Source organism: Pristiophorus japonicus, chromosome 21 (assembly GCF_044704955.1).
Source record: "Pristiophorus japonicus isolate sPriJap1 chromosome 21, sPriJap1.hap1, whole genome shotgun sequence".
Classification (NCBI taxonomy): Eukaryota; Metazoa; Chordata; class Chondrichthyes; family Pristiophoridae; genus Pristiophorus; species Pristiophorus japonicus.
This window is the reverse complement of record NC_091997.1, coordinates 45537390-45563352: the sequence shown is the minus strand read 5'-3', so window position 1 is coordinate 45563352 and position 25963 is coordinate 45537390. Positions and strand designations below refer to the sequence as shown.

Below are 25963 nucleotides of genomic sequence, written 5' to 3'. Positions count from 1 at the left end.
AATTTACAAAGTTCTCTAGCCAAAACAACAATTAAACGGAGAATGACTCACGACTGTTTACTTAACAATTAGACTAGGGGGGCCAGCAGAGTGCAGTGGGTTAGACCTGGTGGCTTTCACCAAGCACCTGGATTCAAACCCAGCCCAGAATGATGGAATGAAAGTCTTCTCTGCTAGCTTTAAGCGCTTTATGTGAATAGGCGTGGGCAGTCTCACATTTAGAAAGTAACAGCCAGTTTATGCACAAACTGAACCCCACTCAGCGTTAAAAGTTTGAATTATAATTACACTCGGACATGGGCAGTTTCCATCGTAAATGTGGAAATAGGAATTTATAATGGCAAAAGCAACACAAGAGAGTGTCAAAAAGACAGCAAAAGGAAGTAAGGTTTTGTAAACAGGAACTGGACGATTTAAAAAAATATATATATTACACAAAGGTTTTGAGTCCTTCACACGAAGTGCCAAAAATGTTTTTTTTTGTGAAAAAAAAGAAAGGCAAATGAGATCATGTGGGATTTTTCTGAGCTGGAGCTAGGAATTTATCATCACCTGCCAATCTGCAAACTCCCCCAACAAACAATTAACCTCCGATTTACAATTGTCCAACACCTGGCCCACAGGCCAAATCCAACTCGCGAGGTCCTTTCACCCAGCCCTGGCTGCTCATCTTGAAGGTGCAAAGCCGATTTTAACTGCGGCTCAGCGGCAGCCCTTTAAAGCATTTGGAGGCCTGAAGGACTGGAAAAGACTACTGCGCAAATGGTGCAGCAGGATGCTCCCTGACTGAATTTAGAGCAAAACGGGAGGTGGTCATTCAGCCCCTCGAGTCTGCTCCGCCAATCAATTAGATCATGGCTGATCAGTACTTCAACTCCATATCCTTACCCAACAAAATAATCACTATCTTGAAAGCTCCAATTGTTCCTAGCATCCACTGCCTTTTTGGGAGAGAAATTTTCAGATTTCTGCTACCCTTTGTTTGAAAAGTGCTTCCTGATTTCACTCCTCAATGGCCTAGCTCCGATTTTATTATAGCCTCTAGTTCCTGATTTCCCCACCAGAGGAAATAACTTCTCTGTATCTACCCGGTCAAATCCTTTTAATATTTTAAACACCTCAGTCGATCACCCCTCAGTCTTCTATACACAAAGGGAATATAAGCCAAGGCGAGTGTGGGTTCAGAATTTTTGGATATGCGAATCTTCCATTGTGTGCGCAGTGGAACCTCATGTGTGTGCGCTCTCTGCAGGGTCTTGCTAGCTTTTTACAGGAGTCTTGTGTACTTTGTGTGTACCAGGCCTGGATTGTTGTGCTTATGGGCGAGGATGGGGTTGTGTTCTTGATTTGATGTGGGCAGCACTACATTTTGATGTATGGGCAGTCTCATCTGTAAAACAAAAAAGACACTCCATTGACCAAAATATTGTAGGAGATTTGAAATTATGCAAATTGGTGGAGGGGGGGGGGGGTTATATTTGTGTATCAAGAGCTTGCATTTTTTGTAGCTCAGGTTGTGCATGTACACAATCACATGGCACACTCACTAGCTCAGACATAATTATCCAATCCCCAGTTCCAAAATGACAGCAGGATGTTGATTTATATTGTAGCCTTAAAGAGGACAGACCAAGTTAAACACTATTGTACCTTAATTCTGAACATTACAAACTTTGGTAACTGAGGGGGGAAAAGGGAATTACAAATTTCAAAATGTTTACTTTTTTTTTTAAATAAGTGATTTGATTGGTCTGTGCTTCTGTTAAAAAAATAATTATACGATAGAGTCCCAAAGAATAAGTTTACACATCACATCATTAGCTGGAGGAAATTTATTTTTGATGGAAGGTTGTACATCAATCAACAAATTGCAAGATGTTCTTTTAAAAAGTGTTGAGCACAAATGTGTAAGTTTATCCAGTTTGATGGGAAGAAGCCAAGGTAAACAAAGAATAAGGCTAAAAGTGGAGAGCTCTCGGGTACGGCTGTACTGGCAGAAGGGAAATGTATTATAAAAACAGAAAATGCTGGGAATACTCAGCAGGTCAGGCAGCATCTGTGGCGAGAGAAACAGAGTTAACGTTTCAGGTCTGTGACCTTTCATCAGAACCTTTGGTTGGGAATGTGGTATTTGGTTTACAGGATTATTACAGACAGCAATGACTGAGGGATAAGCATGAAAAAGTGCCTTAAGACTCGGCAGTCATGCGAGATGGGGGGGTGGGGGAAGCTGAGTGTATGGTAGAACTAAGGGCATAAGTTCTCAACGTCTGGTAGCAAAGGGAAAATAGGTAGATATCAAGGTCCATCAATACTGGGGACAGAATCCATGGACGCGGTAGTGTCTGGTAGCACTGGGCTGGAAGGGCTGTCTTATGGTCTGCTAGCATCCGGGGGGGGGGGGGGGGGAGGAGGGGAAAGGTGGTTTCAGGAGACTGTGGCTCCACCCACCCCCATCCTACAGCTTGCAAATACAGTACTTTGCCATGCTTAAAACCAGCTTCAAACTAGGACCCCAGCAACTGGTGCCCGAGATGATAATAGATGAAAAGTTTGAATGTGGTGAGAGCGAGAGAGCACGCTTCCTGTCACACAGGCGCACACACCAAAATCTTGCATTTGTATAGCGCCTTTAACATAGTAAAATATCCCAAGGAGCTTCACAGCAGTGTCAAACAAAATTCGACACCAAGCCACATAAGGAGTTATTAGGATAGATGACCAAAACTTGGTTCAAAAAGTATGTTTTAAAGAGCATCTTAAAGGAGGAGAGGTAGACAGGTAGACAGGTTTAGGGAGGTAATTCAGAGTTTAGGGCTTAGACAGCTGAAGGCATGGCCACCAAATTGGGGATGCACAAGAGGGCAGAATTGGAGGCAAAGATCTCGAAGACTTGTAGGGCTGCAGGAAACTACAGAAATAGGGAGGAGTGAGGCCATGGAGGGATTTGAAAATAAGGATGAGAATTTTAAAATTGAGGCGTTGTCAGACTGGGAGCCAATGTAACACAAGGGTGATGGGTGAACGGGACTTGATGGGAGTTAGGATATGGCAGCAGAGTTTTGAATAAGCTCCAGTTCTCTCTCAATCTTATGGTCAGACAGTAATTCTAAACCTAATCAGAAACTACGATTTTCCTCTCAACAATGCAAGTGTTTGTTCCATTGTACAGAGTGCTACCTAATTCTAAAAGAAACAAAAATGAAGCGAGACGTTCAACTGAGAAAATTAGTTAATTAATTGTTTGGCTTTAAGTACAAATGACAAAGAACATCTGCTCTCTACTTGACTGCAAAATGTAGTAAGTTTAATTCAGCAGTGGATAATTAAAGTGCAAATGTTACCCGAAAAAAAATAACTATTTTCACTAGCATCTCTTGGGACCACTGGAACAAAAGAGGTCAGTCACAGGACAAAACAGTGAGAAAATCTTACTGTTGCAAAGTGGGACATGATGCATGCCACACATACTCTTGGCTTCATGTAGGTGGTACAGTCTGAGCGATAGCTCCAGCTCACAATATAAATGCAAAGCACCCATGCTTACCATAGAGGCAGAGGCCTCCATGTAAAAACATGAAGCTATTCAAGAACACATTGTGAAATAGGTCATTTTTGTGTTAAAAAAACTTTTATCCCCAATTTACCAGGCAACAAAACATGGGTGACAAAAAATGTTCTAAAATTTTGAGGAATTTCTTTTTGATTGAATCGCCAGTCAGTAGATAGACCAAAGTTGTTTTTTTTAATAAAAAAGACGTTGTTTCTCCCTCGCAATTTTTGCTGCCACTGTCCTTGATTTCCCATGCTCTCTACCCCCTGAATATGTATCTCGGGAGGCATTATAAGCCAATAGTTTGACCATGGGTTAGACATTAAATGAGAACACCAAGGCAGCAAGACAAGACAGCTTACATTCAAAATTGTTAACTGCCAATAAATTGCTGGCTCTAGCAACTATTTCTTAACATGGAGGTGGTGATCCAGAAGAATGATTGAAACCAGATCTCTGGACTAATTTAAGAAACTAGATGCTGTTTTGTGAAGGTGATAGGGCTGTAGGGTCGATATTCTGAGCATAAGCCCAAGTGACCCAAAGAGCCTTTCCCATCCAAGCCTACTTTGAAGAAGTTTCCGCTGCAGTCACTGAACTCCAGGTACAGCAAGCAACTTGGAAGGCAAAAAGTATGTTAGCCTTCATTGCAATGGAGTTGGGAGTGCAAGAGTAAGGACGTCTTGCTGCAATTATATAGAGCCTAGGTGAAACCACACCTGGAGTGCCTTGTACAGTTTCAGTCTCTTTACCCAAGGGAGAATATACTTGCTTTAGAGGGTGTGCAACGAAGGTTCACAAGATTGATTCCTGGGATGAAAGGGTTGATATCCTCAGGAGTAACACACACACACACACACACACACACACACACACCGTCCATCAGCATGGCTTGCTATTTTATTGCTCGCAAGTCACAGACTTTGTGTACTGTGTCATGGCTCTTGATCACCAATTGTAATGTATGCACCCGTGAATATGCTCAGGTTTTGTAGAGCTGTTGAGGAATCCGTGTTCCACATGTATGTATAGTGTGTGAGGCTGCAGCCACTTTTCCATTGCTTGAAGGGGCTGCTCCTCAATTTTCGACTGCTCTTCAGTACCACGCTCCCGATCAATGGGCACTCGGTGCGGAGGGGAGTGGGCAGGTCAGAGGGCCTCCTCGTAGGACTGCTCCTGGATCTGGCCAAGGTGGTCATTAATCGATCCAGGTAGCGGGCGGTCGAGGGGGCCAGACTGCATGCCTCTCTGCCGCGGCTACATTTGCGCCAGGGTGTCCCTGGAGATGGAGCACGTGGTATTCACCTCTACATTCGCAGCCTTCCGAGAGGTGGGCACCAGAGGGGCTGCAGTGCATCTCCACCTGCGGGAACAGAATTTCAATTTGATTTGGCAAGGTTCCCAATTGATTTGGAAATTTGTGGGTTCTAGTGCCCTTACCAAAAGGGGGCACTTGATTTAAAGTAATGCTCAAAATAGTAGTTGTAGAGCTGTTGAGTTGAGAATGGCTTAGCCAGTCACGTGATGTTCACAAGACTCAGGACATGGAGATGGCAGAATCTCCGAGTCCCAGATCTGGAACCACCTCCTGTTCACAGGCATGCCTCGCAAACCCCGCTAATCTCACGCAGTAGTAAGAGACATATCATGAATGGTAGAAGTAGGGACGGCTGAGGGTAGAGGATAGGGGTACATTTCCAGTAGCATGGTAATCATACCATTGTAACCGTCCAGTAACTGTCCTGTCCACTTCAATTTGGATCATACTGTACCGAATTAGGTGGGGGTATCCCATTCGGCACCCCTTCTTCCTCATCCCCCTGGCGAGGACGAATGCAGTCCCCCATCTTCATAACCATTTCCTCTGGTGGACTGGAAAAATTTAATCTGGTTAATATAAAACCATTTAATTCTCCTAGGTAGCCAGGCTGCATATATCTTAAACATCTCAATTAATCTTCTACACTCAAGGGAATACAGGCCTAGTCTGCGCCTCGTCCTCATAACTTAGGCCTCTAAGCCCCAGGTATCATTCTGGTGAATCTGCACTGAACCCCCTCCAAGACCAATATATCCTCTCTGAGGTGCGGTGCCCCGAACTGAACGCAGTTACAGCAGATGGGGTCTGACCAGAGCTTTGTAGAACTGTAACATAACCTGTGCCGCTTTGTATTCCAGCACCGTTGCTATATGGGCCAGCCCACACTGCGATGTGTGCGCGTACTAGGTCCATGCAGCAGAGCAGGTCTTGTCGTCCTGGTTAACCCTTGACACTGGATAAAGACCTAGCTCTGTCAAGCTCGTGTGGTGGCTGATGTGCAACAGTCACCACACGTGAAAAAAATCCATGCAAAGGCATCTTCCACTTCAATTGGAGTTCAGGACTGAAACAGCAGGTCCTTCACTGAAACATCTGTGAACTCGTGTAGAAGCAGGTCATCCTCGTTCGAGGGACCGCCGATGATGATAATGACAAGACTCAATAAAACCCCAGCCAGTTGGGTTCAGGGGATCCACGATGAGGCAGGTGGTTGTGAGCCTGGTGGATGAACTGGTAATGTGTAGTGTGATTGTTAAATCTTTGCTAATAAACCAATTAGTTCTTAATAGCAATGTGTTGCTAATGAATTCTTAAGCAAAGAACCCATGAAGCAAATACATTGCACCAATGTTTTACAATTAAAATGCTTAATGCAGACATAGGACCAAATGTGTCCAATAGAGGGGTCAGCAGTAATAAATTACAGTCAGCACATGCTTGCAACTGCTGTTCCCACTGATCACTTTGTTACTCCATTATACATCCAAGCATAGTTAAGTAGCTGCAATTCATTTTCATTTGATATCCGTGAAAGACAGATAGATGTATAGGCAACAAAATTGGTTGGAAACAACACTTAACTACCCCAGAAAAGTACAAGATTGGATACAAATGGACATGCTCGGACAAAGCAGATTAGGATATGCACTTAAGCCAGCTACAATATTCTCTGCCCTCCCCCCAACTCACGAAGAGTAAAAATTCTACTGCATGAAGGCACAACATTCAAGTAATGCTTCTTATTATCTCATTACTAGTGGATTTAGCAGTTTGCTGCTGGCTTTCCAACCACTGGGTCATAAAAATTATACTTTTGCAGACCACCTTCATTCTGGCATTTTTATCATGAGCCTTACTTTGACTCTGATGCTTTCTGCTAATGGAAAAGAGCATTCCACAGTGACAGTTATAGCCACCAGCAAAAAGAAAACCTTGCTGCCTGATAAACATTAAATTCAAGTCTTGTAATATGACCCAACTGACTACAGGTTACCCTCTACCTGAATTCAACTTCAGCACATAGAAACAAGAAGATACATCACTTACAATAGTATTTGTATCGCTGCACTATGTCAAGTATGCATCACAGACAAAAAATCTGCTAATTTCTACTGAACAATAGAGTGTCACAGATTATACAATTGGGCCTTCATCTTCAAGTATACTGCTTACAACTTGATTTGTTGCACTGTGATGTTACATAACTGAACAGGTACCAGGATCATGACCAGTGTGCTTTTATCTAGATCAAGGCTTCAAACTGATGTTGGCTTCCCATTCCCAAACCAATTAAAATGAAAATGGTTATTAAATCCATGGCCTTACCCCACCCAATGCCAGCCCTGAATATCCTCCTGACACACTGTTCCACTGACTAACCTTCAGCGCACTCCTCCCTTCAATTGATGGCAAAGACTTTGGTCGCCCTCGGTCCTACTCTCTGGAATTGCCGCCATAAACATTTCTGCCTCTTCTTCCCCTCCCCTTCCCTTTAAACTTTTCTCAAACCCATCACTTTCGCCAAGTTTTCAGCTACCTTTCCTAATCGCCCCCTTCCTGGCTCAGTGTCAATTTCCATACACCTATCTGTAAACCATGGTGGGGTGATTATTTGAACTTTTAAAGATGCTTAAAAATACAATTTATTGCTGCCGATGTTGAGGTATGAAACACCAATAGGACAAAATAAGTCAGGAGCCCAATATGGTGAAGCAAATGTAATACAAGACGTATGAATAGGTCCTAATTGGACGGATGCATGCTCAGATTCTGATTTACATACTGATCATCAACATTCCCATCACTGTTATACAAGTTCCTGATCACAATATCTCGTCGTTCCAGTTGTGCATGTCAGACAAGATCGCCCTTGAAAGCTCAATCAGTACATGCATTTCCCACCATGGTACAGGAGAGGTGTGAGTTCGGGCCCAGGGGCAGCATGGGCCAGCCCACACTGCGATATGTGTGCGTACTAGGTCCATGCAGCAGAGCTGGTCTCCAGTCGTCTTGGATAATCCTTGCCACTGGACCAAGACCTAGCTCTGTCACACCTGTGTGATGGCTGGTGTGCAACGGCCACCACACGTTTAAAAAAAAAAAATCCACGCACAGACATCTTCCACCCTTCAGGATGTAGTTCGGGATCTGGAATATTAGGTCCTTCATTGAAACACCTGTGAACTCATCCCTTTTTTGGCGTGGAAGCAAGTCATCCTCGACCAGCCATGATCTTATTGAATGGCGGTGCGGGCTCGAAGGGCCGAATGGCCTACTCCTGCACCTATTTTCTATGTTTCTATGTTTCGAGGGCTGCCTATGACACACTGAGCCACAAAAGGCTGACATGTTGGAGATTGGATCTTTGACCCGTGTTGAGTTACATGATGCGACACTAGAGGTTCCTACAATTGGTTTGCAATCTCCTAAACATGTTGTCACCAGGGCTCCCACTCCCGCCAGCTGTCCAGTGAATGTGTGCGGACAATAGGAAAGACATGTTCAGACTCAGCTGCAATACCTTGTGCATGCCTCGGTCTATTGACTCCCTCTCAGCTCGTGCATGAAGGGACACAAACCCCTTAGCTTTCATTTTTATCGTTCTTACTCGCACGAGCCTGCCTTGAACAGGGCCCATTCCCGTGACACAGAGGTTGACACAAAACCGAGTTCTGAGCTGCCTGTCCTGAAGGGCAAGATCATTTTTATGCCACTAGATAGCATGGATACCTTTAAGGGAATGCTTGATGCATACGTGAGGGAGAAGGAAATAAAGGGGATATATGGGGGGCAGAGTGAGAGGCAATTAGAATGTGAGGAGGCTTGTGTGGAGCATAAACACCAGCATAAACCAGTTGGCTCGAACGGCCGGTTTCTGTGCTGTAGATTCTATGTAATGCTATGCATCGACAGAAAATATTACTGGTGCAATATTCTACTGACTGCATTTAGCAACTCCCACCCTCCTCCCTTCCTACATTGCAAGACTGGACCATCACATTATTACCACACGGGTTAAACGTATCTGCAAAAATTAAAACTTTACAATACTTACAAAAATAAGCAACTACTTGAACAGTTCAGTTCTGTCATGAATTTCCAGACATATTTTATAGGACTGGGCAGGAACCCAGTAGCAGTCAGTACTTGCAGGCCCTTGCCCTGTGAAAGTATTTCATACAATGTGCACTGATTCTGCTCCTAGCCCTCAGCTATGGAATTAAAATCCAAAAAAAAAGTAATCTAGATAAATGGCTTTATTCCCTGGGGAGATATCTAGTCAATACAGGTCCTCGTTAGTGTGCAAGTTAGAACAAAGATGCAAAGAGCAAACGGAGATCTACATAACCACAATTAACCTTAATACATACCTCAGCCTCCGATTAAAGATGATATAGATACCTAGCTCCAAATTCTATGGTTTTTCCTCTATTCCCCATTATTATACAATTCACATCACTTTGTTCTATTTCCATACATACACTGGTAAAAGCAGGAGAGACTACGATTAAAGGATACATGTGTTTAACACACACTGAGTCTATGACACTGTCCTTTTGCCTGAATGAAGAATGCTCCCATTACAAAAAAATCTCTGACGCTTAGAATAATTTTAATTACTCACGCCCATGCTACAAATCCAAGAGCTAATAACCACTGAAAGCTAAATATTCTTTTTGCTTCCTTCCCTTACCTTCCAATTTTCAACTCGATACCACCCCTCTCCATAAAATTATGAGGGGCCTAAATAGAGTGGATAAGAAGGACCCATTTCCCTTAGCAGAGGGATCAATAACCAGGGGGCAGAGATTTAAAGTAGCTGGTGGAAGGATTAGAGGGGAGATGAGGAAACATTTCTTCACCCAGAGGGTAGTGGGAGTCTGGAATGCACTGCCTGAAAGAGTAGTAGAGGCAGAAACCCTCACATTTAAAAAGTACTTGGATGTGCACTTGAAGTGCCGTAACCTACAGGGCTACGGACCTAGTGCTGGAAGGTGGGATTAGGCTGGGTAACTCTTTCGATCGGCGCGGACACGGTGGGCCGAATGGCCTCCTTCTGTGTGGTAATTTTTCTATGATTCCATGATTCTATAGGGCACTGACTATTGGGTGATGCAGTCCTCAGGCATGGGAAGCTCCCTGTACCTCACCAAATTGGGCAGTCATGTGACCAAAGTCCCCCAAGTGCCATCAGGCCAAGTTTTATTTGCACCTCCCGAGCCCAGTGGCACTGAAGCCAATCACAGCAACCAACTCCTGGCCCTCTCCGATCTGCTTGACTCAGTATCACAGCGGTAGAGCGGTTACCCATGGAGTCATCAGGGTCGTCAGAGAGAGAGAGCTTTAAAGAGGATGAATCTAGCGTCAAGCATAAAGACAACTGGAGGCCAAGAGGGTGGAAACAGAGTGTGGCGAACATGCAAGGAATGAAGTAAACCACACGATAAAGGTAAGTAATATGAACCCTCTGATTCATCTAACACACGTGCAGCAGTATCAAAAAAGACAAGGCGGGTAATTCTCGGATTTGATCAAGACCACCACTGAATGTGCAAAGAATACTTTCATAACAGATCTAAAGGATGCTTCATACAACCACCGTAAGCCAATTTATGTTGGTTGTGGTACTGATAGACGTGCTCGAGGGAAGTCCCCTGATTTAAAAGTGCCACTCTCATTTGCTTTGTGTGTTTTGATATGTTGATAGGGTTGGGTGAAAGAGTGGGAGGAGGCTCGTGTGGAGCATAAACATCAGCAAGGACCAGTTGGGCCCATTTCTCGGCTGTAAATTCAGTGTAATTTTATGTGAGCATTTCCTATTGGGAGGCCTAAAAGGAAAGCAGCCTGTGTTTGGTGCTGCCTTTGACAGCAGCTCTCAGGAGATCTGAAAGTTTGTGTTTTGCATGCTGGAGGAGCGCAGTGTGCCTCCTTTACACTGTCGGTGTGGTCAGCAATGGGAGATGTGCACAGCTCAAAGGAAATTACCGAGATAGACAACCATTACTGACGCTAAGGTCTCTCCACACTGCAAAAACAGAGAGAAACAAGTGGCAACAGAGGGCAGTTTTAGAGTGTGGGGTGGGGGGGATGGAGCGAGAGACAGAGTAGGGGAGAAATGGAACTTATGTTCACGGGACGTCTCGTGCTCAAAAGATATCAGAAAATATTGGACATGCACAGCAAGTAAAAAAAAAAAAGAGAAGGGAAGTTAACATTTCATAACTGAAAGACTTGCATTTATATAGCGCCTTTCACGACCACCGGATGTCTCAAAGCGCTTTACAGCCAATGAAGTACTTTTGTTGGAATGTAGTCACTGTTGTAATGTGGGAAATGCGGCAGCCAATTTGCGCACAGCAGGCCCCCACAAACAGCAATGTGATAATGGCCAGATAATCTGTTTTTGTTGTGTTGAGTGAGGGATAAATATTGGCCAAAACACTGGGGCTAACTCCCCCTGCTCTTCTTCGAAATAGTGCCGTGGGATCTTTTGCATCCTCCTGACAGAGCAGATTGTTTAACGTCTCATCCGAAAGACGGCACCTCAGGCAGTGCAGTGCTCCCTCAGTACTCCACTGGAGTGTCAGCCTAGATTTGTGCGCTCAGGTCCCTGGAGTGTGACTTGAACCCACAACCTTCTGACTCAGAGGCAAGTATGCTACCCACTGAGCTATGACTGAAACCTGAAAGATAAACACGCACTTTTATAGACTAAACATAAAAAGGTGGGGTGGGGGAAAGAAAAAAAAAAAAAGAGTGGTTGAATAATTATTATTGAAAAGTTAGAAAGAAGTAAATCTGGTGGAGGAGGTATGAAGACCATTTCACCAAGGCCTGCTGCTGAGGATCCTGCAATGTGAAAGCCGCAAATGGCTCGAGCTCCCCAAACGTCAGCCAGGTTCCATATTTGCCAGAGCCAATGCCAGAGAGGCATGGGTTGAGACTGGGCGTGAGAGAGGGTTACATTTTTTTTTAATATAAAAAAGAGGGTTACTAGCTGAACTTGAGCACAATATCTAGGCTGACACTCCGGTGCAGCACTGAGGGAGTGCACCCTCGTAGAAAAAAAAACCCTCCACATACAAAATGAATAGAATGTAGGCAACAGTTTCAATCCTAAACAAAATGACGAGGGGTCTGCTCCTCTGGGGAAATCTAAAATGTTCGCATCAGTCACTTCTTGACCTACTCTTTCTTCTCCTCCCCCTCCCCTTCCCCCCGCCAATCTGAGGAGTGCGACCCTCGTGCACCTCTCCCCTGTTTAGATGGGCTATCAGGTGCCAGTTCACTTGGGCTTACTGAGCTCTATTGAACAGAGCCCAGACTGAGAAGGAGTGCAGCCGCCCAGGACCGGCTCCCCATGTTTAGCCTGCAGAAGAAAAGCTGTTGACCCAACAGCAAAGTCACTGGGCACTGGTCGCCTGTAGACCGTCTGTAGACACAGATCCAGTGACAGCAGCTCATCTGCCGCACTTCTCCAATGTTAAAGTGGCTATCACCTTGTGGGACAGGGGGAAAAAGAGCGAGCGCGCGAGAGAGAGAACTTGGAAACCTTGTAAAACAGGGAAAAGGAAGTAAACGATTAACACTACAGTCAGGGCTGTTCAAAGTTTACATATTCATGTGCGAGCAAAGTAATTCATGCCTAGGGTAGGTATGAAATGTATTTGCATAATTAACTCACTTCAACCATGGCTGGCCAAAATTCATTCATTACAAACGGGTTTGTTCATAAATAAAACAAGTTGAATACATTCTACAGAAATAGCAGAGTTTGGCATTTTGAAAACCCAGTATACACAGATTAGTATACTTCACATACTGTGGGACAGTAACACGTAACTACTTGTTCCACTTGTACTCTCACTTCACTCTCCTGCAGGATTGGTTGTGATACCTCCACATGATCAAATAGCATGCGAACATCCAGTTTATACACACACGCCTGAGGAATGGTCACTTGCACAATGCACTAGGGTGGGGTGCTGGTCTCCGTGGAATCTTACTCCAACAAGGGAGCTTGCTGTGCACGAGGGTGCAACCCATTTTTTTTTTTACTTTTCCCCCTCTTTCTCTTCCCTCGCACCTTACCCCAAATTGCTTTGTCTCCTTGGACCGTGCATCAACTGAATTGGGGAGGACAGTGAGAAATAAAGAACTTGCATTTATATAGCGATTTTCATGACCCCAGGATGAGCCGAATCACTTTACATCCAATGAATACTTTTTTCGAAGTGTAGCCGCTGTTGTAATGTAGGAAACACGGCAGTCAATTTGCACACCGCATGCTCCAGGAGAGGTGAACATTAGAAAAATAGGAACTAAGGATGGAAATGCTGGCATAGACTCAGATAGACTCCTGATAAGTGTAAGAGCGCAATACTGGATATGGTGGTGGAGCGTCCTTGTGCTCACGTTGCTAGGCGAAAAAACTAAAGTGGAGTAAGCAGGTTTGGAGATTGGGACTTTCCCCACATGCAATAAGGCAAGATCAAAAACTCTATCCTGAAATCTCATCAACGTCTTCATCAGCTGCTCCGACTATACTACAACTAACACACACATACAAAATGATATTCTTTATAACAAATCAGTTGAAAATGAAGGGGCTCTATAACTCAAGTTGGGGAAGGAGAGCATAAAAAACAAACAATGGCCAGGGCTCCCACCCCTAATTACCATCTAGTCACCCCTGCCCGAATGGTGCAAATTCACAAGTTAGGCAAGGAAAGGGTTAGGCTTGGCTGTGTTGCATTTATACAGCATCTTGAATATAGTAAAACTTTATCAGAGCATTATCAAACATGATACTGAGCCACAGAGCTATTAGCTCGATCAAAGAGCTAGGTTTTAAGGAGCATCTCTTAAAGGAGAAAAGGTAGCGAGGCGGAGGGGTTTAGTTAGGGAATTCCAGAGCTTGGGGCCTAGACAGCTGAAGGCATGACTGCCAATGGTGGAGCGAAGGAAATCAGGGATGGACAAGAGGCCAGAAGCAGAGGAATGCAATGTTCTTGAAGGGCCCAAGAAGGTTACAGAGATAGGATGAGACAAGGCCATGGAGTGATTTGAACACAAGGATGAGAATTTTAAATCCGAAGCATTAGGAGTCAATGTGAGCACTGGGGTGATGGGTGAATGGGTCAAATAGCCTGCCAACTTTTCCTGGTGAGGTATTGGTGGGGAACCAGCGCAACAAAAGAGGCAAAAAAAATCAAGGAAGGAAAAAACAAAAAAAGTTTCAAGAAACTTTTCAAATGAGTCACACTCCGACATGCAAATGTGCATGAGCAAAACCTTATAAGTAATTACATAACTAATATAAACACATTATCCTAGAAACAGAGGAGCCCATGCAAGTTATTTGCTTCAGAAGGGGAGGAAAATGACATAACGGGGAAGCCATCTCCTTTGTTTCCTCAAAGTCTACATTTGTTCTTGTTGCTAGGGCTATGAAAATAAAAGATGATTTAACGGGGAAGGTGTGTGTGCTTGCTGCCGTTGCTTGATGTGATTTAACCTTTCGCACATTAATCACCTGCATCACTTCCATGGACATTCAGAAACCACAAACCACAAGCAACCATTCTGCATCCTTGCATTTTAGTGAAGCTATTCCATCAAGGATCATGCAAGCATATCCATTATAAAACTTACATACTAGACGTTGGGGAGCAGTGCGGCAATGGCATTTCCAAGGATGCAATATTGAACCAATAAATGTGTTAAAATTCAGGATTAACTGGTAGAAATTATGGTACAATCTTTGTGCTCATATTTGAACAGTATAGCTTAATAGAAGGGAGGAAAAAAGCCCCTTTGTAAAAAAAAATTATATTTTTGCCTAGTTAGTTCAAATTTAGAGAAAAGAATAAATTATGGGCCCAAGTTTCCACACGATAAAAAACGGGCGCTCCTCCGAGCTGGGCGCCCGTTTTTCGCGCTTAAAAACAAAATCGCGATTCTGGAGCGTTCTGCAGCTCCTTGTCTGCCTGGCACGGCGCCCAGGGGTGCGGAGCCTACACTCGCGCCGATTTTTTAAGTGGGAGGGGGCAGGTACTATTTAAATTAGTTTTTTTCCTGCCGGCAATGCTGCGCGTGCGCGTTGGAGCGTTCGCACATGCTCAGTGTGAAAAAAACATTGGCACTCGGCCATTTTTGTAGTTCTTTGTAGCTGTTTAATTTTTGAACATTTTTTAAATAAAAGCACATTGCCATCAGCACATCAGCACTTGCAGCCTTCTCACTGTCTCTCCTTTCCCCCCCCCCCAGCGGGAAGAATGGCGCCTCCTCTCCCCTCTCCCCCCCCCGCGGGAAGAACGGGCACCTCCTCTCCCCTCCCTCCCTCCCTCCCCCCCCCCCCCCCCGCGGGAAGAACGGGCACCTCAGGCTGACTGCAGAATTCTCCGTGCCTGAAGCACTTTCACACAGGTAGGAAGATGGTTTATTTAATCTTTTCTTTGCTTATAAATGTTTATTCAGGTTGGATTTATTTGTATAATATTTGTAGAAGTATAAATAAGGATTTATTGTAGAATTTAATGAGTTCCCTCCCCCCCCTACCTCGTTCTGGACGCCTAATTTGTAACCTGCGCCTGATTTTTTAATGTGTAGAACAGGTTTTTTCAGTTCTACAAAAATCTTCACTTGCTCCATTCTACTTTAGTTTGGAGTACGTTTTCACTGTGGAAACTTTGAAATCAGGCGTCAGTGGCCGGACACGCCCCCTTTTGAAGAAAAAATTCTGTTCCAAAGTGGAACTGTTCTACCTGACTAGAACTGCAGAAAAAAAAAAGTGAAGAATTGCGATTTCTAAGATAGTCCGTTCTCCACCAGTTGCTCCTAAAAATCAGGCGCAAATCATGTGGAAACTTGGGCCCAAAAGACTTACATATAAATCGCGTGTTTCATGACAGCAGGACTACCCAAAGTGCTTTACAACCATTAAGTATTTTTTGAAGTGTAGTCACTGTTGTAACGTCAGGAAACGCAGCTGCTAATTAGCGCACAGCAAGCTCCTACAAATAGCGAAAAAAAAAATGACCAGATTATCTGTTTGTGTGTTGGTTGAGGGTAAATGTTGGCCAGGGCAGTGGGTGAACTTCCCTGCTCCTCTTCGAATATTGCTATGGGATTTTTTACGTCCAGCTAAGAGGGCACATGGGACCTTGGTTTAAAACGTCTCATCCAAAAGATGGTGAGACGGCACCTCCGACAGTGCAGAACTCCCTCAGGTGATGTACAAAAGTGCCGGTCTCAAGTCTCTGGAGTGAGACTTGAACCCAAAAACTTCTGATTCAGAGGCGAGAGCACTACCAACTGAGCTACAGCTAACACAGAAATGCAACACTGAAGCATTGATGCCCGGATTGAGCAAATCAATCAGCTCGAGGGCCTTTCCCCGTTCCCGGAAATGTGCATGTGATACCCCACAGAGCCATGACTCTGTAAAAGACTTCTCCCGTCTATCTCGGCTTGAAGAGAAACCAACAAGCTCATAGTGCACACTCTACTGGCCTGACTGGACATCCACTAAGGCAGACTGACAAAGTTATTAAACTGGCACCCAAAGTACAACGGTGCCATCAATTGGACTGGCAATTTGAGTGCTTAACATGGGCTTCCCTTGTATGCCCAATAAGAGTCAGTGTTAACAACCGCCCAATAAGAGGAATGTCACTACTCAAATCATTCTATTAAGTCTCACCTGCAGGGACATTTCAATTATCATCATCAGTTTCTTAATACCAATCCACACAGACTTCCCCTTCACATGTTGTGTGATTCTGGCTCGTTCCCGGTCATCAAACCTGCCAAGGAGCTGTAAAACAGAGAGTCATTTAGATTCTCATTTAAAAAAAAAGAGTTTACTGGTAATCATAGAAGTCACATTTTTTCCACATTGATTTTCTTTTTTTTTTCCTCTCCTCTCCTCCTGAAGGTGTGGTTTGTCATAGGGGTGCAGTTCCTCAGATGCCAACTCCTCTCTGGTACCTTGCCCATGTGCAGGCCCAGCAAGCATCAGCATGGTGCTCACTACAGAGGGCATCTCACCACACTTGTTTCTGTTCTCACTCAACTTCCACACTGGTGGGTTTCCCAGAAGGGTGGTGATCAGGAGATGGAAGCCTGGTTGATTTTCCTCTCCCTATACAAAGTGCAATGCCCTGAAGAGTCACCCCAGCTGAGAGCAGCTATCTCAGCACTGACCAGGGACCAGCTGGCCAACTGACCCCTTCACAGTCTGCATGGCTCAACTGCTGACGTAACCAGCTGATTCAGTCATCGAAGGAGTTTAGCAGTAACATACATGGTGTACAAAATACTCTGTTAGACACACACTACAATTAACAGTGCAACAATTGTTTAGCATCTGAAGTAATGAATTTCACCAGTTGTGTACCACCAATATAAAGCCACAACAGGGAGACAGAAACAAGAGCTCACTTGCACAAGCACGCAACAACAAAATACTGTAATATATGGATGGGTTAACCATGAGCAGTTACTGCTACATTGAATTAAAATTTGTCCAGGTGCATTTGTGCAGCAGAAAAATTACTGGCAACTGTAGTTCATTTAAAGTCTTGGTATCAACCTACATTAAATGCATTCTTTCAAAGGAATAAATTGATAGCAAGACTTAATGACATGCCATTCAACCAGTTGCGACACATCATTATATGAATGCAATTTTGATCAAAAAGATCCAAGTCTTTCATCATTTGCTCAAGCTCCTGTAGGAAAAAAAAAAATCTGACCCATAGTATGCAAGGAGGGAGGTATTTGGCCAAATATCATACAGGCTTCCTCAACTCAAGATGTGTCAAATATGGTTTTATTCTTTAGCAAAGGTATAGTACAGCCGCTGCAATTTGGATCATACTTTGAAGTAAGAGGAGATGTTGGGACTGGGAGGTTCATGGGCTACATGCTGGCTTTTCATCCCGGAGACCTGGTTCTGAATCCATCCCAGACTCGAGGGATGAAAGCCCCTTTTTGCTGGCTGCAAGTGTCCTTTGTGAAGGGAGTTTGGGCAGTCTCAATCCAGTTCTTAGCATGGAAAAAAATCAGGCCATAATCCAGCAGCAATGTGCAATCTTTCTCAAGAGGAGCCACAGAACTACTGATGTAGGAATCAGTAAAATGTCATGCTGGTGCAGGAGGTGGTGCCCAACTTCAATGAATGGTGCAGTACCACATTGCACAGAGCTTTACTCCGGATCAAGTTACACCAGCCCTGACCCAGGAGGAATCCTTACTTTTACCGGGTGCCCAAATGCTCTATTCCAATACTAACACTCCTCACCTCGGTGAGCTCAGAAATTTACAAAACAGTTTTAAGACCCCCCTGCTCCTCCCCCCACCCCTCCATCCACCTCTGAGACATGGAGATTATGTTGGACAATCCAACAGGAAGAATGGCAATGGATAGCTGCCCTGGTCTTAAAAAATTCGGTATCCTGCATCGCTACTTGCTCCTCCCGTAAGGTTGTACCTTCTCCCAACTCCAACTATACGGCTTTGAATCATTTGCAAGCATTCCTGGGGATATTTCTGTTGCTCCCATGGGAGGAGGCAGAGATTAAATAAATGTATGAGCTTGGATCCCATCACTTTTATCATACAGTACCTCAGGATGGCAAAGTGCTGGCTTTCCAAATGATTAAACTTACACCTGGAACCACCATACAGCATTCACGAGGCCAATGTTCACTTTCATTAAACAAAGGACATGAGGCCTTTTAACCAGATGTAAGGTAACCCAGTTTAACTGTACATAAAAGATTAAATATGGACGGTCGCGAATCAGCCATCGCTAGTGCAATACCTTAGATCGCACAAATGCGATATTTCTGGATGGCAACCCTGCTTACATTGAAACTTTTAATGCCTGGTTCACACGGCAATAACTAAATGTTGCATTAACAGGGCACAACCTGCAAGTGCAGTCTTGCCCTGCCCTTCACCATGGTGTCAGGAATGAGAGCTGCATGAGACGGTCTCACTGGAGATTACTGTTGCTGACTCAATTTCCCGAAAAACGAATCCACATGCTATCACAACCGGTGTCACCATCAGAGCACTGTGCTCTTCATAATGACTCACTTGGATTCGGCCAGCATAGACATGCACCGTTGACATGGATGGGTAAAGCAGCCACACCTTGGACCATCGGAGATTGGGCGCATCCTCAACTATGCAGAGCATACATATAAAGATACACACACACACTGCACCCCACGCACACATATCTATGCAATGCCTTGGGATGCAGTGTCATCTATATTAATGACTTGGAGGAAGGGACCGAGTGTAACGTAGCCAAATTTGCTGACGATACAAAGATAAGAGGAAAAGCAATGTGTGAGGAGGACACAAAAAATCTGCAAAAGGACATAGACAGGCTAGGTGAGTGGCAAAGATTTGGCAGATGGAGTATAATGATACAAAGTGTGAGGTCATGCACTTTGGCAGAAAAAAATCAAAGAGCAAGTTATTATTTAAATGGAGAAAGATTGCAAAGTGCCGCAGTACAGCGGGACCTGGGGGTACTTGTGCATGAAATGGAAAAGGATAGTATGCAGGTACAGCAAGTGATCAGGAAGGCCAATGGTATTTTGGCCTTTATTGCAAAAGGGGATAGAGTATAAAAGCAGGGAAATCTTGCTACAGCTATATAAGTTATTGGTGAGGCCACACCTGGAATACTGTGTGCAGTTTTGGTTTCCATATTTACGAAAGGATATACTTGCTTTGGAGGCAGTTCAGAGAAGGTCACCAGGTTGATTCCAGGGATGAGGGGGTTGACTTATGAGGAAAGGTTGTGTAGGCTGGGCCTCTATTCATTGGAATTCAGAAGAATGAGAGATGATCTTATCGAAACGTATAAGATTATGAGGGAGCTTGACAAGGTGGATGCAGAGAGGATGTTTTCACTGATGGGGGAGACTAGAACTAGAGGGCATGATCTTAGAATAAGGGGCCGTCCATTTAAAACAGAGATGAGGAGAAATTTCCTCAGGGTTGTAAATCTGTGGAATTCGCTGCCTCAGAGAGCTGTGGAAGCTGGGACATTGAATAAATTTAAGACAGAAATAGACGGTTTCTTAAACGATAAGGGAATAAGGGGTTATGGGGAGTGGGCGGGGAAGTGGAGTTGAGTCCATGATCAGATCAGCCATGACCTTATTAAATGGTGGAGCAGGCTCGAGGGTTCATATGGCCTACTCCTGTTCCTACTTCTTATGTTCTTATATACAATTGGCAATGGAAGCTAGAGTCTTAAGGGCATGTGGTCAAGACAATCTAGCAATATCAAGTAGTCAGCCCATGTTGTAAGCAAATACAATAATTACTCTCGAGCATGTTTCAGGATTTATTGACCATTTTTCCACAGAAAGGATTAAAAAAAAATGCAAGTTACATTAAGGATTGAATGTTTAAAAAGTTACCAAAATAAAGATAAGGAAATGAAAAGCAGCAAACATGCTAATGAGCCAAGCTTTGATGTTGTTTCTCCAAAGACCGCTAACGATAACAATTTGTGTTAGCAATCAATAAACACCTCACGTTCAGTGTGTCATGAGATTCCAGCCATCATCATCATAGGCAGTCCCTCGAAATCAAGGAAGACTTGCTTCCACTCCAAAGTGAGTTCTCAGATGACTGTACAGTCCAATATGGGAATTACAGTCTCTGTCACAGGTGGGACAGACAGTGGTTGAAGGAAAGGGTGGGTGGGCAGTCTGGTTTGCCACACGCCTCTTCCACCGTCTGCGCTTGTTTTCTGCATGCTCTCGGTGACGAGATTCGAGGTGTTCAGCGCACTCCTGAATGCCCTTCCTCCACTTCGGGTGGTCTTGGGCCAGGGAATGTGCACAGTCGCAAGCATCGTCCATGTAGTTCGATGACAGAGGATGGGTCGACCTTGGATCTAGCCTGAAGGCGACGAAGGTTGAAAGGTTGAACAGGTTTCCATTGGTTCTATAGTTAAGTTCCACTCCAGGAGCTTGTTGAGAGTGACCAGGTGCTTAGCAGCTCTTGTCTGACATTAGCCCTCCTTTTGGATTGTGAACACAAGGATATAAAAAGACAGACAGAGGCACATGCCATTAAATAAGAAGCTGCAAGGTCAAGTTTTGCCAGGCTCAGAATGCAGGAGGGTAAGTCAAGAATGATTTTGTTTAAGTTAAGCAAATGACTTACTGATGAGGGGAAGTGCAACGCATTCATTGTTTTTGTATTATAAAAACAAAGATAAGTTGTACTGATGGAATTCAGTGAGTCCAATCACAACTGCTGCACCGTTGAACCCAGAAGGTACCTTCAGCAGACTTGAATTACTAACACTCGTCAGGCTGTATCCTGGATAAAGATAGGCTTACCTCCAAGGCTTCCATTAACTGTTGCCCTGTGTTTATGTTTGGAATATGGATACTGGTGCTGAAAACGTCCATCATCTCCATCTCTTGGAGGACATCTTTACGACTGGTGGTCCCAATGATTAACAACTTTCGGCCCTGTAAAAACAGCAATGCAAGACACATTAGCCAACAGGTAAAATCAGAGGTAGCAAGGCACATCATGATCAACAAATCTCATTTCCTTCCCCAACTGGAGTATAATTAAAATTGAAATACACTTGAGCAACCTTCACCAGGGGCCGTTTGCAAACTTGCTGCTCCACAAGTCTCTTGGCCACTAGTCACAGCCGACTGAGCTGTGGGAAGTTGCCAGAGTTGGAATTCAGAACTGTCCCTCTCCTTCTCTCATTGTCCAGCAAGACAAAGTAAAGTAGTGGTACTGGGTAGAACTACTCTCGCATTCTTGCAGCAACCGATTTGTAAAGCTACAGAACCAGTCCTTTATTAGAATCAGGGGTCTGGCCCTGTAGATTTCAGGTTAATGTCTGGCCTTACTTGGCAGCTATCTAGGTTTTAGAAATCTTAAGCCGTGGGGAATCACAGGAGAGATAGCCATCCAATCACTCCATTGAATTTTGGTTTCCAGCTCGTCCAAGAATGATCTTCAAACAATTCATTACTCAGTGTTGTGGCCCTGAAGAAAAAAATACTTTGGAACAGTCCCTTATATCTCAAGATCTCAAAGATACGAGGAACTCCTTACATTACAACAGTGACAACACTGCAATAAGACTTCACTTGCTATAAATTGCCTCGGGCCATTCTGGGGTCAAGAAAGGTGTTTTTTAATTGCACACTCTTTCTATGGATCTGAAAACATTTTCAGTATCATCTATTTTGCAATCTGAAAAGTAGCTCTCTCACTAGTAACAAAATACAGTTTTCCCAAATGTTACCATTGCTGAAATGGACCAAAAAGCCATTACAAACATGGCTGATAGATTGGGTTATTCATGCACTTGTTATTTGTGGACGTGACATTAAGGGCTGCAGGAAAGCAGTTTAGCCACCATCAGATTTCCAAACCTAACAAAACTAAAATGAAGGACACTCGATGAATAACAATCCATTTTCTTTGTACAGAGAAGTCCGTTCAAAATCCACTTTAATTCAGGACGTTCTTATTCCCTTGTATAGAAACAGCCCTTAAGCCACAAATTTTAAGCAGAGTATTGAGCACTGATGCCAGGGAGTGGGCTGGAGAGATCGTCTGTCACATTTCAGTCAGTCAGAGAAGAACCACATGCAGCTTGGGAGATGCTGACTGTCCACTCCTACAACACACAGCAAAGGACTTAAAAGGCATAACTACTGTATATGTAGGCGTTAGCCATGGCTCAGTTGGTCGCACTCTCGCCTCAGAGTCAGAAAGTTGAGAGTTCAAGTCCCACTCCAGAGACCCGAGCACATAATCCAGGCCATCACTTCAGTGCAGTACTGAGGGAATACTGCACTGTCAAAAGGTGCTGGCTTTCAGATAAGACATTAAACCAAGGCCCAATTTTCCCTCTCAGGTGGATGTAAAAGATCCCTTGGCACTATTTAAAGAGCAGGGGAGTGGTCCTGGTCGATAATTATCATACAACTATCGCTTTAAAAAATAATCTGGTCATTTATCTAATTGCGGTTTGTAGGACCATACAGTGTGCAAGTTGGTTGCTGAGTTTCCTACATTACAAGAGTCACTACACTTCAAAAGTACTTTGTTAGCTGTAAAGTGCTTTGAGAGAAGTTGAGGTCATGCAAGGAACTATAAAAGTGAAAGTTTCATTTATTCTCAGACAGTCTGACTACAAGGACTTCCAGGGAAAATGGCTTAATATATATTTTTAGTTTGATTAAGTTCCTTGCACTGAATCTCACCTTTGCCTAGAATAGAAAATACATTACAGCCTACTGAAAGATATAGTTGTGTTTTTATTTTGATTCATAAGCAACTTGAATTTACATAGCGCCTTTATCGTAGTAAAATGTCCCAAGTTGCTTCACAGGCGAGTTATCAAACAAAATTTGTCACACAGGGAGACATTAGGACAGGTGACTAAAAGCTTGATCAAAGATGTAGGATTTAAGGAGCGTCTTAGAATCATAGAATGATTACAGCAGGAGGCGGTTCAGTTCGCTGAGCCCACGCCAGCTCTCTGCAAGAGCACTTCAGCGAGTCCCGCTACCCCGCCCTTTCCACCATTGCTCTGCAAATTTTTTTCCTTCAGGTACTTATCCAACTCCCTTTTGAAACCTGTGATTGAGTCTGCCTTTCAGGCAGTGCATTCCAGATCCTAATCACTCGCTGCGTAAAAATTTTTTTTTCTTACGTTGCCTTTGGTTCTTTTGCCAATCACCTTTAGTCTGTGTCCTCAGGTCTCGATCCCCCGCCAGTGGGAAAAGTTTCTCTCTATCTATTCTGTCCAGATCCCTCATGACTTTGAATGCCTCCATCAAACCTCCTCTCAATCTTCTCCACTCTGAAGAGAACAACCCCAGCTTCTCCAGTCTAACCATTTAACTGAAGTCCTTCAACCTGGAATAATTCTCGTAAATCTTTTCTGCACCATCTCCAAGGCCTTCACATCCTTCCAAAAGTGCGGTGCCCAGAATTGGACACACTACTCCAGTTGAGACTGAACCTGGTGGTTCATAATTTTCATGCTTTTGCACTCTATACCTCATTACCTCTACGTTCCCACATTACAACAGTGACTACATTCCAAAAGTACTTCATTGGTTGTAAAGCACTTTGAGACGTCTGGTGATCGTGAAGGGCGCTATATAAATCCAAGTCTTTCTTTTCTTTCTTTCTATTCATGAAGCCGAGGATCCCATAAACTTTAACCGCTTTCTCAACCTGCCCTACCACCTTCAACGATTTGTGCACATATACCTGATGGTCTCTCTGTTCATGCACCCCCTTTAGGATTTTACTCTTTTAGTTTATATTTGCTCTCCTCATTCTTCCGATCAAAATGTATCACCTTGCACTTTTGTGTGTTAAATTTCATCTGCCACGTGTCCGCCCATTCCACCAGCTTGTCTATGTCACCTTGAAAACTTTCACTATCCTCCTCACTGTTCACTATTTCCAAGCTTTGTGACATCTGCAAATTTTGAAATTGTGCCCTGTACATCCACATCCAAGTCATTTATATCAAGTAAAGCAGTGATCCTGGAACCGACCACTGTATACCTTCCTCCAGTCTGAAAAACAACCCTTCCCCACTACTCTCTGCCTGTCACTTAGCCAATTTTGGATCCACTGTCCCTTTTATTCCATTGGTTTCAACTTTGTTAGCAAGCTTATTATGTGGCACTTTGTCGAATGCCTTTTGGAAATCCATGCCAACCGCATTGCCCTCATCGACCCTCTCTGCCACCTCATCAAAAAAACTCGATCAAGTTGGTTAAACACGATTTGCCTTTAGCAAATCTGTGCTGGCTTTCCTTAATTAATCCACACTTGTCCAAGTTAGTGTTAAGTTTCCCCACTACCGAGGTTAAACCGACTGGCCTGGAGTTGCTGGGTTTATCCTTACACCCCTATTTGAACAAGGGTGTAACATTTGTAATTCTCAAGTTCTCCAAGGAAGATTATGGCCAGTACCTCCGCGATTTCTTCCTTCAATTCCCTCAGCGTCCTCGGATGCATCCCACCCGGTCCTGGTGACTTATCTACCAAATACAGCCAACCTTTCTAGTACCTCGTTTTTATCCCATTCAGTATCTCCGTTACCTCCTCCTTCACTATGTCTAAGACAGCAGCATCTTCCTTGGTGAAGACAGATGCAAAGTAATCTTAGTACCTCAGCCATACCCTCTGCCTCCATGCCTAGCTCTCCTTTTTGGGTCCTAATCACCCCCACCCCTCCTCGTATTACCCGTTTACTATTTATAGGCCTATAGAAGACTTTCGGATTACCTTTTATATTAGCTGCCATTCTATTCTCATACCCTCTCTTTGCCCCTCTTGTTTTCTTTTTCACTTCTCCTCTGAATTTTCTATATTTAGCCTGTATTCTTGACTGACATCTGTCATATGCGCTCTTTTCCTGGTTCATCTTACTCTCTGGGACCGAAATTGCCCACCACTGGAAACTGGGCACACCTACCGTGTTTCGACTGGTTTTACCTGCGCACTTGATGTGGGGACCTCAAGCAAAATTCTGCTCTTGGGCTTATTTTTTTTTCCAGCAGACTGGAAGTCAGTCAGTCATAATGGGGGCGGATGTGCGACGGTGAGCAGAAGTTCGCACACTAGAGGGACGGAAGTTGGGGGATGGGCGGAGTTTGCGCCGCTGCCAGTCATCAGTGCAGCGATGATGATGTCATCACAGCGCCGCGTCACCACATCTCTCCCCTTCACTTTAAAAAAAAAAAAAAAAATCGCACCTATCTCCCCTTTAAGTTCGGTCCACTGGGAACAGGCAGCCTGGCCGAACCCGGGGGCATAATTGTCGGTCTGACATGGCAGTTGGCCAACAAAAAAAAAAAAATGATGGTCGCGGCAGTAGGCCCTCCCCCTTAATGACAGCCACACTGCCATTTTAGAAGCACTCCAAGCACAGTGCACAGACAGAAGAATGTGCTAATGGCAGCAAGATTATTTACGGTGAAATTTCATCGGCGGGGGTAATCAGCAGTGCGTGCTCTGATGACACACTTAGGATGGTG

The 25963-nt window shown here is 44.1% G+C and overlaps 1 protein-coding gene across 2 annotated transcripts in view; it reads right to left on the bottom strand.

The window, feature by feature from the left end:
• LOC139233982 (vesicle-fusing ATPase) overlaps window positions 1-25963 on the bottom strand; it is a 322181-nt gene that overhangs the window by 25496 nt on the left and 270722 nt on the right. For both annotated transcript variants that reach the window (XM_070864726.1, XM_070864727.1), the window contains exons 18-19: window positions 21260-21394; window positions 16579-16692 (exon numbers count right to left, since the gene is read on the bottom strand). In XM_070864726.1, the coding sequence (XP_070720827.1) occupies window positions 16579-16692; window positions 21260-21394 (249 nt within the window). The remainder of the gene's footprint in view (window positions 1-16578; window positions 16693-21259; window positions 21395-25963) is intronic.